The 17,652-nt window shown below is 34.9% G+C and overlaps 1 protein-coding gene across 3 annotated transcripts in view; it reads left to right on the top strand.

Annotated features, from left to right (window-relative positions):
* Nucleotides 1-15,881, top strand: part of LOC120527571 (TNFAIP3-interacting protein 3-like) — a 39,547-nt gene extending 23,666 nt beyond the window's left edge. For all 3 annotated transcript variants that reach the window (XM_039751140.1, XM_039751141.1, XM_039751139.1), the window contains 6 exons: nucleotides 600-671; nucleotides 5,319-5,423; nucleotides 5,811-5,861; nucleotides 6,940-7,110; nucleotides 14,206-14,287; nucleotides 15,715-15,881. In XM_039751140.1, coding sequence (XP_039607074.1) covers nucleotides 600-671; nucleotides 5,319-5,423; nucleotides 5,811-5,861; nucleotides 6,940-7,110; nucleotides 14,206-14,287; nucleotides 15,715-15,740 — 507 coding nt within the window. In that variant the 3' untranslated portion in view covers nucleotides 15,741-15,881. The remainder of the gene's footprint in view (nucleotides 1-599; nucleotides 672-5,318; nucleotides 5,424-5,810; nucleotides 5,862-6,939; nucleotides 7,111-14,205; nucleotides 14,288-15,714) is intronic.
* The last annotated feature ends 1,771 nt before the right edge of the window (nucleotides 15,882-17,652 follow it).

Here is a 17,652-nt window from a genome sequence, read left to right as displayed (position 1 = left end):
ATGTTGTTCAATTGGACAGCCCTGTTAGGGACCTCTGGAGCCATTGGAGTGATCTCTTGGTGTGAAGCTTCCATGTCCTTATTTGTTAAACATGAATGTGCAGTTGAGTTGGAGTCAGGAGTGTAGCTGAACAAAGCTCAACTGGAGAGAAGTGAAGGAGTCTGTTTAATACATTGTATGAAAATAAAAGTTTCTTTTGGATTAGAGACTTGTGATTGGAGTAGTTGTAATATGGGTTTGGGTATCTGTCTAGATATATATCTGGCTATCAGGTAATTTTGAAAAATGTTAATGTTTAAAGCTCTTACTCATAGTAGATTGAAAAAATTATTTATAATTAAAGAATTGAAAAAAATATGGGAAAATATTGCTATTTTATGTTCATATGAAGATGAACAATTATATTTCAAATGGTAAAAACCTTTGTGGAAAAAAAACTAATTCTTTCCAGGTTAGATAATGCAGCTAATCTGTCATATAACATATAAAGCTTTAAAATTAAAAATATCTATCTATCTATCTATCTATCTATCTATCTATCTATCTATCTATCTATCTATCTATCTATCTATCTATCTATCTATCTATCTATTCTTCAGGTTCTGGAAGGAGCAATGCAAACTTCAGATAATGAGGAGATGAGGACAAAAATTGAAGTTCTCAGACACCAGGTAAAGTGATAATAAAATATGGAAAAAACAAAGTAATCTTCAGCATTAACAGTATCTCCTTTCAGTTCATGGCAACTGAAGATGAGTTCCTCCACAATGACATTTTTGTTCAAAGGGTGGGGTAGAAGAACTGCGGTCAGCACTGCTGCATCAGAACTCTAAGGTTCTGAATTAAAATTTAGACCTGAAAACTGTCTGTGTGGAGATTTGTGTGGGTTTTAATGGTTTTCCAGTTATAATCCAAAAACGTGTTAGATTAATTGTCAACTCTAAATCATCTGTTTGGTTGATTTGAATGAATACATTACCAATTCTATCAACTGAAAAAATGATGTGGCAAAAGAACTAAGGAGAACATCAGATAAGAGTGGTAATGTGTTGTATGCTAATCTGATAAGCAAGTCAAATTGTTTTGTATTCTGTAAATGTAGCGATTCTACTACCACTATTACTATTGCTACTACTTCTTTTCAATTTATGAAACATTTATAAAGTGTTCATGTCTTGCATTTTTTCTAATCAGTCTTTTCAAAATGTTGCAATGCTGGTTATGTTAAAACACAGTCTTTCAACCTCCTCTGAAGATAACCATAGCTCCCACAAAGCACATCACCAAGTAATTTGCAGTGCATGAGAATATTTTACATGAGCCATAAGCTTATATGCTATGCTTCTTCACCATAAATACTGTATATATCTAAAATTTCTAAGCAAGTTCAGATTAAATTATTAAAATGACAAGATGAGATAGTAATTTCATATAGGTTGTTTGAAAATGAAGACCAAAGTTAAACACTGGCACAGGACTGATATCTAATAAGCACTGTAAGGGAAGATGGAAAAGAACTTTGTAGAAAGGTTTCATGTCCTCAGTCCAAAGCTAAACCTACAGACAGTTTTAGTGACTGGTAGTGGCACTCAATTTACTGGGACACAGTTTTCTTACACCAAATATGTCTTAAATACTGGCACGAGACTGGCATCCAGTGGGTACTGTGACAGAAATCTGAAGAAAATTTTGAATTAACAGTCAAAGCCTTCTGATCAAGGCTTCATATGGGGATGTGAAGCTGTTTTTTTAATGGCATCAAGTCTTGTCAGGTAGTTTGCTTAACAAATGAAACTTGAAGTATTTGGTAAAATCCAGTTATACTGGTACATGAATGACATCCAACAAATACCATAAGGGAAATTAAGAAAGAACTTTGTTTCCATCATCAGTTTGAAGCTGGTGGGGACCCTTGTCACAGAGGGATCATACCATCATTAACCAAAGTGAGTGTCAAACTCCATCTAAAACTAAATACCAGCAAGAGAACTGTTTTCCTTAAGTACAATATGGGAAACCTGAGGAGAATTGTGAAGACAGAGTTCAGGCCTTTTGATTGAGGCTCTGCTGTTGGTCTTCACAGTCAGGTTGCAAGAGTATAAACTTAAAGTAAATGGCAAACCCCAGCCTAGCCTGAATATCAGTAATTGATAGGTAACAAGTATAATAAGGGAAAGCTGAAAAATACTCTGACAAGTACTGTACATGAAGTCTTGAAATGATATCTCACATAGGCAACTTTAGAAACATTCTAAACTATTATCACTGGATCTGCTGCATTCTCTTACTACCTAGTATGCCTTATTTGCACTCTACTCCCAAATGGCAAGGGTTCTGTTGTCTATAGTACTGAGCAACATCTTTGAAGTAAATTCACAAGTCAAGGCTAATAAAATAATTAATAATAAGCCCTCTCAAACTATTACAACGAGAAGTTTAATTCACTGAGCAAAATAGACTTACATATGTGCATGGGACTGAAGTCTATCAACTATGGTAATAAATTTGTGTATTAGCTCAAAACCATTCAGGACAAATTTTAAAAATTATTTTAACCAAACTAGAATATGGGGTACTAATCCAGTTTTCTCCCACATCCCAAAGGTGTACATGTTAGGCTGATTAGCAACTCTAAATTGGCCTGGTCTTAGGGCTACTATAAGTGAGTCCTATCATTAAGTGGTATCCAATCAAAGCTTAGATCTTACCTGTAATCCAACAGGCTCTGTCTCTCGAGAATTCTTAATGGGACTGAACAAATTCTAGAAAAGGATGGATGGATACTGAAACAATTATGTTTGAATAAAGTACATTTCATACATTTTGTTCTTTGTATTACTCCATATTTCTAAATTACTGACACAAGTCATGCCTGAATGTAATTCTCTAACTTCTTGTTGTTCTTCACTCTCCTTACACATTTAGCAATTCATCAATGTTTAACCTACTTATTCCATGTTTGCAAATTTATCCTGGAACTTTATACAAACCAGCTATGGATAGCACACTAATCCAAGCCAGGCCATACACATACACCTCCAAACACCTGGGCAAATCTGAAGTCACCATTTGATCTTTAATGTATGTCTGTGAGATGTCTGAAGAGGCTGGAGTAAAGACCTGCAAGAACACATGAAGAACACTGAAATTCTGCATAAAATGTGACTGTTCTTCTGGGTAGGAAGCCTTGCAATTGTTAGTCAGCATCACTAGTTACTTCACCACTTGTAATCTTCTTATATAATACGCTACCGTGGCTGTCCGTTTGTCTGTCCAGGAATTTAAATCACCTGTAGCTCGCAAACCGTTTGAGATATTGGCCTGACATTTGGAACATATATACTACATGACATCTACTATCAGCTTTGGGGGTAATGATTTTTATTACTCATTTAATGTTTTTTTAATTTTATTTTACTATCAACTCTTGGCAGCAGGGCTGCCGTGTGGCACATGCATATGGCTAAATCATTCTTGATGCAGATTGAAGACTTAAGTGCCAGCTTAAGTGGAAAATTAAGAAAAAAACGTACTAAGTAATTGCAACACAAACACTGACTTAATCAGTTTTAACGCAAAAAGATGCTGACAGAAGAAGCAAAGAAGTGGACCGCTAGGGTGGAGGAAACGAGCTGCTCAGGAAGCAGCAAGCACCAAGCACATCAACCTCTGAGCAGATGAATGATAAACTTAAAGAGAAAGAGGATGAATACTAGGAATGCTCAAGTCACGTGTATTCACTGCACGTTATCTTGCAGTCCGCCGTTACTGGTATAATATAATATAATATAATATAATATAATATAATATAATATAATATAATATAATATAATATAATATAATATATGCAGATCAGAGAAATTAAAAATCCAAGTCTACAGAGTGTAAATGCTCACTTTAAGAAACATGCATTAAACTCACCAACCTTAGGGATGCTGATTTTTGTTTCAGACAAGCTTTTAATTAGAGGATAAATCCATGCATTATTCAACCAGTTTCAACCAAATTCCCTTTTTAATTAAAATCCTTACTTTATTAGACTCTTGTTGTGTGACACTCTGGTTCTAGTGCCTTAGCAGTGTGAGAAAAATTAGTTGTGTTTTTCAGATCCTAGGTGCATGTTTAGTCTGTACCTATTCTTTTGCAAAAACGTGTCCATAAAATCACAAAAAAATTCCCAATGTTAAATTAACTCTTGAAAATGAATACAGTATATGAAATAATATTTCCATATATACACAGGTCAATTTAGCACTGGTGATTTTGCTCTGAATATAATGTCAAAAATAAAAGCTCTGAGGTATAATTTGTGATCCTACAAGTCACAAATTCAATTCATTTTGCTTTCCAATTTCAAAGCTGTTTAACCTTTTGGAGGTCACAGGGAAGATACAACCTCTCCCAACAAGATTAGATAAATTTCTAACTGTCATCCGGAATAGCATGTGAGTGCTTTTCAGGGATCATGGTGATTTGTTCATTGTCTCCCGGTGAGCTGGGGGACTGAACCTGGATCTTTGTTATATACACTGCCATTCTACTGCTGTATATTGATTCTAGAACTACTGGCCTATGGCAGTAATTTAAATGTACTTCTTTTGCTGTGATTAATATTTACTATTACGATACCAGTGAGAAGCTTCATTCAGTGTTTACATTCTGGTTTGTGCAAAGCAAAAATTGTATTGCATCTATGGCCCTTACTGCAGTACACCCAATACGAGGTCTGTCCGGTAAGTATCCAGCCATGTAATATGAAAAATAGATACAATTATTGAAGAAGATACAAGAAACATTGTACACAGGACAATGACGCCTCAGTCCTTTTCAAAATAGGCACATTGGGACCTCACAAAGTTCTCCAAGTACCTCTTCATCTGTTCAAAACACTCTGCAAAATCTTTTTTTGGAATCACCAAAATCTCATTGACAGTCTGGAATTTCAACCCCTTAAAATGTGATTTTAGTTTTCAAAAAAGCCAGAAGTCACAGGACGCCAAATTTGGGCTGTAGGGTGGCTGAGTCACCTTGGTGATTTGATGCTTAACCACTCATTGTATCTTCCCCAAAAGCTTTCTGATTAATGCAAAATTTGATGCAGAACTGTTGCTCTAACGTCTCCCTGATTAGTCCTGTGATGTCGTCATTGTTCATGCATGAGCATTCTAGTCCACTCACCTTGGCTGCCAGGTTACATCAATGCCACAAACTGTTCTCATTATATTAACAGTGGCTGGACTTTTTCTGAACAGACATCATATATCATTAAAATCTTAACCTGCATCAAAATAAGTCTTTTCAATGTGCTTAATCCAAAGGTTCAGATTTATGAAGAAGATTTCAAGAAGGAAAGAAACGACAGAGAAACCCTGAATGATAAAAAGGAACAACTTGAGTCAGAGATTCATATGTTAAAATCTCAGGTATGCAAACAAGTTACAGTATTTTTAAATGTCCAGATTCATATGTTAAAGATGTTTTTTTAGCATTTTGGGGACTGATATTAAGACCACATTACGATTAGAACTGGATCGAGTCTATGATTTTTTTAAGCAATCTTGAACTTTAAGTAAGGGGTCAACACCTGGAATGAAATCATTCTAGAACAATACTATAAATAATTTGAACTCTTGACATCATTAAGTCATTGGACCATTGGCATGCATGTAATCAAATTTATGGTAGATAGATAGATAGATATAAATAAATAAATAATCACACTTTTCTAGGGGAAATAAAAATACACGTCTTATATAAATGCAAGATCAATTTTTTTTTTTGTAATCAAATGTTACATTTTCTCTTTGCAGTTAAAAATGTTTAATAAAACCAACAGACACAAGGAACTAAAAAACTGTGAGGTAATGAAAACATCTATACTTATTTTAGTCTTAGGAAATATTATCAATCCATTTTCTGATCCTGTCTTTTCCAATATAAGATGATAGGAGTAGAAGTCTAACCTGGTAGCTTTGGGTGCTTAAGAAGAATCAACTTTAGATTAGCTAATATTTCTTAATGAGCCTATATGTAGTTAATTTAGTTAACTTCAAGATAAGAAACACATTATTGTATATAATAGGCAGAATTTTCAGCATTTAAAAACAAAATTAAGATTATATACTGTATATATACTATATATATATATATATATATATATATATATATATATATATATATATACAAATGTATTTGCTGCAAAAGCTGCTACCTGAAGAGAAGATAATGAATGAAATGCATATTTAAAATGAAGAGGCATAAAAGCTCTTGAATACTAGATTAGAAAACCTATGCACACTTTTAATTTCTCATTTAACTTAATTTTATGCATATATTGTAACAAAATTAAATATACTAAAATATGAGACACCAAACCACATAAGAGAGAATTTATATTAATTTGTGATAAAATGTAGAGGATTAACAGTATGATACACAGGGTACACGTGCCTGTGCCAGCCATTGAACTTAATAAAAAGCAATATTGTCCTGTAAAAGGGTTATGCTATTTAAAAACATGGATATGCAAGGTAAAGCATACAGTGATGTAGCGATTAGAGTCCTGGCTTTGAATTCTGGGCCCAGTCATTATCTGGGTGAGTTTATTCAAAGTCATTTTGTTTTCTCCAAGGATTCCAAAGATGTGCTTCTTAGGTTAGTTAGTGGCTCAAAATCTGCAACATTTCAGGGAGTGTGGGTCTGAGTGTAAGCGTGGCTTGTGATGCACTAGTGCCCAGTCTGGGACTGATCCCTGCTTTTTGCCTGTGATACCTTCACCTTGAACTGGATAACTGTATTAGAAAATGGACAAATGAATACTTAACTGTGTTTCAAAAATATGCTAGGGATGAACAAACGTTTATTATTTATTTAATTGATTAATTTCCTTATTTATTTATTTTATCAGATTTTTACTGTTTCATTTGTTTATTCACACAGGATAATGGCTTTCATTTTACAGAGGTCAATGCATCTTCACCTCCCCAGCATTGCTGCTGCCATCGTCCAACATTTGTAAGCAGCACTAAAACATGCACAGTGTCATCTAACCTCACAGATTTTAGAAGTTCAAACAAACATCAAGGCTGTCACCAAGTAAATAAACACTTGGTGAGTGCTACAATGATCTTATGTTTCCATCTTGGCTTGAACATAATGAGAGCAGCAAATACTAATTTGCCTGAACATTTATTTTATTTTTTTCACATATTGTGTTGCTATTATATTATTGTCACTGTTTTATTGAGATGTGGAAGTAAGAATTTCTTTGTATATTCTACACATGATGATAAACTACAATTAGACTTGAAATTTCATTTTCTTTCTTCATGCATGTCACATCCCTGTTGCCTATTATTAGTTTGTTAAAGGCAGTGCTGGCGCCACCATTAAGGCAAACTGGGCATTCGCCTAGGGCGCAGATCATAGTTGGGGAAAACCCAGCCGCACGGGCTAGCTACTGAACAGTCAGTTGGTGCACTAAGAAGTTTGGCCTAGGGAGCAAAATAACCTTGCACTGTCATTAGTTAAAGGGTATGCTGTATATACATCTTTATGTTTTTCAAGATAACAAAAAATAATAATTAATTTTTTGATTCCTTGAAATATATTACTCGAGTTACTATGTCCTCCCACAAAAATAGAAATTAGGATGACAGATTTTATAAAAAATCTTTTAAAATCTCTTAAAATATATTTTCTACCCATTGTCAAACATCCCACATTAGCTACAGGAGAGGATAACAGAGACTGCTAAATGTATTCTAAAAGAAATTGTATATTTCTTCTTTTACTTGAAAAAATCCTCTACCATTTGTGCTCAGTTTGTCTTCAGGCCTCTCCCTTTTTTATTTTGGACAATACTGCTACTTGGTCAGTAAACATAAAAGAGCAAGGGAAATAAAAAGTGGGTATCTGACTAAAGTTATTTGTTTTTGTATTGTGCTTCCTTTCACTTGTTAATTCTACTCTTTTCTTGACTACGTTACATTTATTTACAATCATGGTCTTCGCTGATGAAGGCATTCGCCATATTGATGAGGGGTTTGATGACCAGATCAAACTTTGTTGGTTACACTTGATTTTCCTGCTTTAAACCTGTTTATTAAACATGAAAGCAATTTACAAAGTAAAGGCAATTTGAATATTACCTGGTAACTACAAAGAATGAGAAGCTGATACAATACAACACGTTCATGGGGGCTTTGGGGTAACTCAGAGGTGCACAGCACAGTGCTCTGCTGTTGGTCTAATTGAAGCCAAGGTCAAATGAACATGAACACTTGGCTGCAGCATTGCACCATTGTTGAACAACACATTACTGTGAGATTTCTTTGGGCAGGGCGAGTGAAATCTGCTGAAATTCTCCCAAGGATGTTGGCTTGTGCCAATCAGTGAGCTGTTTAGGTACCCATCTTGGGCAAAGTTTATGGTATCCCATGTTATCATGCACCTTGGCATGTCCAGATCCAAATGTGGAGCAACAGCAGACAACGTAATCCGTCGGTCTTCTCTGACAAAGGCCTTTGCCTTGTTGATGTGGGCTTGGGTGCACGATATTGATAGTCGACCAGATCAAACTTCGTAGGTTACACTTGTTCCGCCTGCTCTAAACCTTTGTACCCATTCATAAACTTTTTGTTGAGTCATGCTGTTTTCACTTCTTTACTGAGCCAGCATCCTTCTGTGAATTACGTCAGGTTTCATTCCCTCTTTCCAAAGAAATCTCATTATGGCACATGTTCATTTGACCTTGGCTTCAATTAGAATAACAGCGGAGAGCTGCACTGTGCGTGTTCGACCTGGCCTTAACCCGTGAATGTCTAGTCATCTTCTATTTATTGTGGTTAACACTTAATTTTCAGTTTGCCTTTACTTTTTGATTTACCCTTATATTTTGCTTAATGGCAGTAGCAGCAGCAGTAATAGTAGTAACAGTAGTATCAGTATAGTGACATATAAAGAGTACAGTGATACTTTTAATTGCATGTCTGACAAACATGTTGCCACTCTCCATACCATAGTAAACAAGAATCTGTATTAATTAGACGTAAAATAGTGTGCACAACAGATATCACAAATAATAGAGATTAGAATAGTTCTGCTTTCATGAAGACCAAGGAGCTGCCCATAGAACTTCAACATGAGGTTGTTAAGAGGGTAAAAACTGGAGAAGGTTTTAAAAAGACCTTCCTTGTACTGTTAATAAACCTGTCATTAGTTTGCTTAAGCTCCTTTATTTTCAATTCTCAAGCAGTTACTTTTTATTTTATACTGCTAAAATTAAGTCATATACAGTATGTATATAAACCAGTTATGTTTCGCATAGGCTACTAGTTATTTTATTTTTTTTAGTCCTACAACAATAATCAGCACCACAAAAAAACTAATTTTAAAAAAAAATTACTTTTCCTTTGTTCACCCAGCTGGATTATGAAATTTCCCTTCTTTTGTCCATCATGCCTCTATTGCTTTCCCCTTGTTTCCAATCAGATGATAAGAGATAAGCTTAATAAGTGTCACTACTTCCTGAAGGTGTTTTGGGAGAGACAAAGGAGCTGTCAAATCACACTATTGTTTTTCATATCATCTCGGCATGAAATATAAACATTACAGTGATGCCACCCCTCATATTAAATAGGTATAATGTGAAACTTTATGTAACAAAAAGAATGTCTTTAATTTCCTGTTCTCCGACTTAAAAATGTTAATTGGCACATCTCTTCCTTTGGCAGATTAAGAAAAAAAGTTTTTATGATAATACCTGTATATAAACGGCAGCTGGCTGTGAGCTGCTTAACAATTTCACTGTAATAGAAACTGCTAAGACTTTATTGTAAATGTTTATTGCTATATAACTCCAGACTGAAAAAAATAAAAGCCATAGATTGAAAATAGTTTACAGAAGGCCAGATGCATGGGTTGAGGCCAAATTCATGTCTGAGGTTGCTGCTATTATTAAAATAAGCGGTGGATGAGATGCAAACAGAAAAGCTGAAATGCATTTTGGGAATGGAAGAATACAGTTTTTTACGGATAGTAGGGAAAGTGGCAAACAAGCGTGGTAGTCTTCATTTTTGAAAAGGTGGAAAAAAGGTTTGCTCCACTTACTGAAGGATCACACTCTCTTAGTCTTCCTGAGAATGCTTGTGCCTGGCAACTTGAACATAAACTCTGTTGAATAGGCTTACCTCAGATCTATGAAAAACAATTTGGATTTCATACTGACCGTGGTATGGTACAGCAACTCTTTACTCTTGCACAGGTATTTGAAGGATCATGGGAATTTGCCATTTCTGTCGATATGGTCGATGTGGTTTATGACTGTGTACCCAATAGTATCTTGCTGAAGATGCTTCAGTAGTATAGGTTTCTGAACCTATTACATTGTGCAATTTGGCTTCTGTATCTGTGGGGCAAGAGATGTGCTTGCACAGTTTGTGTTAAGTTCCAATTTATTCATTGTGGACAGTGGAATCAGCTAAGGGTTCATCTTGTTTTCTTTACTGTTTGTGATTTTCATGGACAGGATATCAAGGGTGACACCAAGGTTTGGAGAGTATCTAGTTTGGAACCTAAACACTGAATCGCTGCTGTTTGCAGACAGACTCTTGAATTCATCAGATTATGAATTGTGGCACACACTGGAGTAGTTTGCAGTTGACTGTGATTTGGCTGATAATAAAATGAGTTACAATAAATCTGCTGTCATGGCCCTCTACAAGAAAAAGGTGACTTGTGCTATTTGGGCAAGCAACTGAGAGAAGTCGAAGAGTTCAAGAACCTTGAGGTCTTGTTCATAATTGATGGATGAGGCAATTCTTGTCTCACAAACTCTTGGCAGTGACTAAAAGAATGAGATTGTGAGTGGAAGAGGCTAAACTGAGGCTATTGCATGATTTTGCTGGGTCTACTGTAGATTTTAGATAGAAGAGTTTAGCAACATGGGAGAACGGTGCTCCTCTGGATCATAAGGAACTAACTGAGATGGTTTCGACATGTTAATGCTGTCTTGGTGTCTCCCAAGGGAGGTTTACAAGGCATTGCACACAGGTAAAAGACCCAGGACAAATTGATGAGATCGCATGTTTCACCTTGCCTGGGAAGATCTGGGAATTCCCCATAAGGTGTTTGAAGAAGTTTCTCAGGACAGGATTTACTGTGCCAACCCAAAAGCAATACATACATGATTTCCTCAACGACCAGATCTCAAAAGTGATTTCCAGCTATTCAACATTGATTAAGTAAAATCTATTGAACTTCACCTGCCAGTTCCATACCATACAGTAGAATGATGCAATGTCTAGAAGTCATATTAATAGGGAAGAGACCTTACTACAAAGGCAAACTGATATTCAATACAACTATCAACTGAGTGATACCGTATATTCTGAAGATGTATATTGTAATCTTTTTAGTTATCCAATAAAAGGTGTCATTTTGCTTGACTTTTCTCTACAATCATAATGGCTAACACGGTACAACACCCTAGTACTCAGATTTTAATAAATTTACTTAGTCATGTCAGGCTAATTTATCATCCCGAAATAACCTAACAGTGTGTCTATAGATGGTGGTCAGAAATCTGAATCTTTAAAGAAAAACAAAGACCCCTTTCTATGTTATATTTATATGTTTTACTTCATCAGATATGACCATGGTACTACCTACAGTACATATATGGACACATCGAGATTTTATCATCATTTAAAGAGTTTTTTTTAGACAAAGGGAATGTAATTTAAAAAAAATGAAAATTTGACTAAGAAAAATGAACAATTATGCCATTTTCTCGTGTGGAAAAAGTTAAGTACACCCTTGGTTCTAATAGATGGTATTGCTCCCTTTGGTAGAAACAACCTCAACCAGGTGTTTCATGTAATTGTCTACTAGTACCTGACATCAACTGGAAGAAAGTTTATACTACTCCTCCATGCAGAATTCTATCCTCTGTGTGATATTTCAGGAGTTTCTTACTTGAACAGCTTGTTTGAAAACCTTCCCAACACCACATCTTCAGGGGATTCAGATTTGCTCTTTGACTTGACCATTCCAGAACCCTCCATTTCTTTTCAGCATTTCCTTGGTGGATTTACTGTTATGTTAGGGGTCATTGCAATGTCTTAAGGCTAACTTTCAGGTTGAGCTTCAAACTTCTGACAGATGGTCTCACATTATCCTCAAGTACTCTCTGGTACAATGAAGAATGCACAGTGGATTCTATTATGGTGAGCTACCCTGGACCTCATGCAGCAAAGCATTTCCATCACCATGCTTTACAGGTGGTATCAAGTTCTGTTGGTTAAATCCTGTCTTTGGATTTCTCCAAACATATCTTCTGGTATTATGGCCAAATAACTCTACCTTTATCTTGTCTGTCTAGAGCACTTTTTTCAAGAAGTCCGGGTCTTTGCATAAGTGGTCAAGGGCAAATTTTAGTCTAGCCCTTATGTTCTTTCTGGACAGCAATGGTTTCTTCATAGCACCTCTCCCATTTAGATCTAATTTTTATAGCCTCTTTCATAATGGTAAACTCATGCACTTTGACATCAACAGTGGCAAGAGCAACCTGTAGGTCCTGTGATGACATTCTGGGATTCATAGAAACATCTTTTCACATATTCTGCTCTAGGACTAAACTTGCTTGAGTGACCAGGCCTGGACACATTGTAAGTGGTTTGACTCCACTTGTAGATGATCTACCAGCCAGTGGAAGTTTTGATTTCCAATTGCTTGGAGATCTTTTAAAATCCCTTTCCTTATTTTTGAGGACCTCAGAGAGACATGGTGATAATACACATCAGCAAAGAGCAACACAAACTAAATGTGTAATGTTTAAATAAGTCAGTTTCCTCCAAGAACCCCTCTAATGCTGTTCTAATCTTCACCTGACCTGGTGTACCTAATTCTAATTTAAGGTATTTAAGGTAGTAATACAGTGGGATGGTGACACTGAGGTTAAAGATCTGCGCTGGCAACTGGAAGGTTGCTGGTTCAAATCCTGTTATTTCCAAAAGGGATTCTGCAATGGCCCTTGAGCAAGGCTTTTAACCTGAAAATTCCTCTGGGATGCTATACAATGGCTGGCCCTGTGTACTGACCTCCAAAAAAAAAGGTCATGCAAAAGAAAATTTCCCTTTGTGGATTAATAAAGAATATATAAAAAACAAAACAAAACAATAAATGTACTTACTTTTTTCTCATAAAAAATGTATTTTTTTTTTTTTTTAAATCACATGAGTGGACTACAAAATATAAATGTGGCATGAAGTTTGTTACAGTATATCATTATTTATTGATACTGTTTAAATAAATATAACATGTCCACAATAAACTAAAAAGAAAAAAAATGTCACTTTTTTACATATTTTTACTATATTTACATATGTGGATTTTTAGTGAATTAGCTTGTTCTTACAGTTGAAAATGATATATTTTGCAAAGTACTTTGTATGGATTTAGAAGGTGCTATATGAAACAAAGACTGACAGAAACTGTGTGTTCTATAATCTCTTTCACATAACTGAACTACTTTTTTTAACAATGGCCAATAACTGAGGTTTGAAAATGTCCCAGCATGCCTCTGAATCTCTTTTACCAAACACATGGACAAAGAACCTGTTGTAGTCATAGGAATGTGATTTAAACAAGTGCTTATGTGAAACAAGTCCTTTTCAACAGTTCTGTTTTCATCTTTCATTTTGACAAGTTTGTTTATTGTCTTCTCTCTTTTCACCTGCTTTTTTGGATACAATTTGCCGTATATTTGATAATTATACCAGAACAGAAGAAAAAGTCACACACTTCCACCAGTGCTCAGATGTTCATTTTAATGCAAATCAGATGCCCACTTCTGCAGATTTTCCAACCTGCAGAGCAGCTGTCATTCCTTGTTTGAAAGACTTGTAAAGGCATTTCCCTTCTTCAAATAAACTCTTATTCTTCTTGTTCTTAAAAATATTTATATATTTAATCATGCATATCCACATGTTTATTGTCTTCTTTAATGGCAAATGTATAGTGAATGTTTTCTTGTCTCAATTCATGACATCAATAAATCAATCTGCTTGAAATACCACAATTTTATGAAAATTACAGATATTATAAAAAAGTGAAAGTTGTTTTTGTGGTTTGGGATATTCTGACTTTAACATAACAAAGTACAGTAAGATTGTTAAAATATCTGAACTATCTTCTCTTATGCAGCCAAATTATCAGTGGCCAACTTCATCCTCTAACCAACTTCCTCCAGATGTCCGACATATCCTGTCTAAGCACAAAACTGGCGGTAAGACAGCAGTTTATTAACTGTTTCAACTGTATTTTTTCCATACAGGCACCACTAGATTGTGGGGAAACAAATAAACATGCATGCAAACAAAACAAAATGATTTGCCATGCAGAAGAATATAAAAACCAATAATTGATTTTCATGTGAAACAACAACAAAACCATTAGGAATAATTATAGCAATCCCAAACAAAATGAACTGATAGAATGAGAAAAACATGGTGGCATGAAGGTTGGTACCTGTGCCACACAGCTCCAGTAGGTTCCTATCCCAGCTTGTTCGTTATTTGTGTGGAGTCAACCTCTATGGGTTTCACCAAGTACTTCAGTTTCCTCCCACATCACAAATTTGTGTTTGTTAAGTTGATTGGCAACTTTAAACTGGCTTAGTGTGAGGGATTGTGGGTGTCCTCTAGATACTCTTGTTGTCCTCTTGCATATTAAGTGACCCTAAAACAACCAAATGACTATGCCCTGCAATACACTGGCATTCTGTCCTGCAAACTATCTGGCACACAGTCCTGCTGAGATGGGCTCCAGCTCTCAATGACCGTAACATTAGATTTAGCAAATTCACTAATTCTATGGATGGATGGGGTTTGAAAATTATTATTATTATTATTATTAATAATAATAATAATAATAATAATAATAATAATAATAATAATAATAATAGTAATAATAATAATAATAATAATAATAATGGAAATATATTTCAGTTGCTGGGTATTGCAAAAATGCATCTATTACTATTGATTAACACTTATAAAACATCAGTAGATAGGTTTCTTCAGGTTTCTGAAGTGTGAAATTACTTATTAATATGAAGGATCCACAAATCTTAAACTAAATATGTAACATCAAAAAAATGTGTCTCAGTTAAGCCACCTCAGAGCACTCCAAAGTTAAGTTTTGTTAGCAGGTCACATTGCAGAGATGAATAAACACATTACCGATGCTTTGTAAGTGTTATGAAGACCCAAAGAAGTGTATGTTAAGGTCTTCATACATAATAGTAAATTAGAAACAGATGCATTTTGTAATACCTAAAGTGTTGCAATATTAATAATAATAATAATAAGAAGAAGTTGTTTTTGTAGAATTTGTTATATTGTTAACAAGTACATGACTATATCCTATTCTACAAAATTAGCTTTTTCCATGAATGTGTGGAGCATTCTCCTCATGTCTTCCTGGGTTTTGCTCACATAAGGTGTGTGTATTTGGTTAACTAGTAACTGAAGTTGGTCCAGTGTGTAGTTGTGTGGGTGAGCAGCCCTGGCAATAAAGTGGTTCCCAACTTTTGCCCAATGTTTCTAGGAAAGGCAAAAACTCACTGTGACTTTTAATTGGGATAAGCGAGGTTGAAAATGTCACATTACAATTGTTCTATGCAAATTCACAGATTCTTTTTCTATCTTCTAGGCACTTTTGAAAATGATACTCAATAGGCAAAGGAAAAATGGAGTCTGCCTGTCATATAATAAATATGAACTAACTGAAGAGTAAACCTTTGGCAATGCTTTGGCGATTTCAAAGAGTGTATGGATCTAAATACATTGTATTTTTTTTAATTAAAGTATTAAAAAATGTTTTGAGTGATCTGATTTTCATTGTTTGTGTAAGAAAATCATTTCTTATTTTGAAAAATCAGATTGTTCATTCACAATAATAAAATTTCAAAAAGTCCCCAAAGAAAGACAAATAAGGATAGATAGATAGATAGATAGATAGATAGATAGATAGATAGATAGATAGATAGATAGATAGATCACTATGTAGACCAGGTGTAAAATTTGACAACATAAGAGAGAATATTGTACTTAACTGCTTGTATCTTATTAAAATATCATTCTGTGAGACTTTCTATTGGTACTTGTATGTAATGCAGTTGTCATATTACACTTTATTAATATGCTGAAATTATTTTTAGAATTTAAACATTTTCAGTGTGGCTATGCAGCATAAGACATACACTCTCACACTATTCATACCTTCACACAAATGGCCATGCCATCTTATTATTCTTTTATTCCTCAGTGCTTAGTACACAATGTGACAAAAGCCCAAATAACACAAATAAATGCTCTCATTGCACTTTTGGCTGCCATTAAAGAAAAGATGTTTAGGTGGCATTAAAGTGAGTGGCTTTGAAGTTTCATATGGGTCTATTCTTGAAATTGCCCTCTGACCCTTGGGCAATCTTTCTTACAGAAATCCTTCCAGAGATAGTCAGCAGCCCCCTTTGATTTACAAATGGTCCACATTTTTCATCTGGTTTATCTTGCCAACACTCACTTTCCGCTGATCTGTCCCATTGATAAAGTAGGCCCATCTTCTCACAAAAAAAGTTCAGTAATTTCTAAGCTTGTTAAATAAGGTTTCTTCTTAATGATTATATTTATTCTTCTTAGCACTTTTCTATTAATTTAAGTATTTATTAATTTGTGTTTTAAAGACTAAGATTTAAATGTTCTCATTGTTATGTTCACCAAAATTGTGCAAATTCCAATTATACAGGAAAGGTAAACCAAAATGCCTCCTATTTCTTTACCATGCTTACCATATAAAGAGCTTATACAGAAAAACAAGTACACATTTAGCTGTTTGTGGAGTTTGTCAGTAAAGCTGCATCACACAGGCACACAAAGGTGCAGTGTGTACCTTGGCATTATCAGTAAATGGCCACTGGCTTTGACTTTGAAACCCTTTCACTTTTCTAGATAGACCATTCAGCACTCCTGTTTGTTTCCGTTCAATTAGATAACTTAAGTGCCTGTTGACTTAAGGAAGGCATTATGAGCCACAAACTGATAAGGAGATGCACTTTAACTGATAAGCATACACAGCTTGTACTCTTGAAACACAGCACTGATCATTTGTCCAAGCAACAGCACCCTGCTCTCTAAACTGCTATCTTAGTCACCAAATTAGACAGTACAGTCTTTCAATGTGAAGATCAACATCAAGAATGCCATCAGGATTCTTTTCAAGTTGGTTGGTTACTGTTAACATTGGTTCCAGATTTCCTTGACTCTGAATAGGAAAAGCTGGTATAGAAAATGGAAGAATAGATGCAAGAATGGGATATCTCAAAAAAAGAATGATCCTTTTATGAAAAAGAAGATATTTTATAGTGATAGATTTGATAATCTACAATACAGGGCAGTCCATCATAGACAAGTACCATAACATTTAGTCACTGTTCATAGCAGCAAGCAATACAGTGAGCAGTATGTCTGTTGAGATGGTTTCTCAACTGTCCAGTTTTATACCATATGTCTGGGAGTGTTGTTGATTTAATCGTAATTTAATTTATATTTTACAGTGTACAAAGCCTAAAGACACAAGTTTTTGAATTAA

The sequence above is a fragment of the Polypterus senegalus genome, chromosome 4 (assembly GCF_016835505.1).
Source record: "Polypterus senegalus isolate Bchr_013 chromosome 4, ASM1683550v1, whole genome shotgun sequence".
NCBI classification, from domain to species: domain Eukaryota; kingdom Metazoa; phylum Chordata; class Cladistia; order Polypteriformes; family Polypteridae; genus Polypterus; species Polypterus senegalus.
Note: the sequence above shows the minus strand (reverse complement) of the source record. Positions and strands in the feature narration are given on the sequence as shown.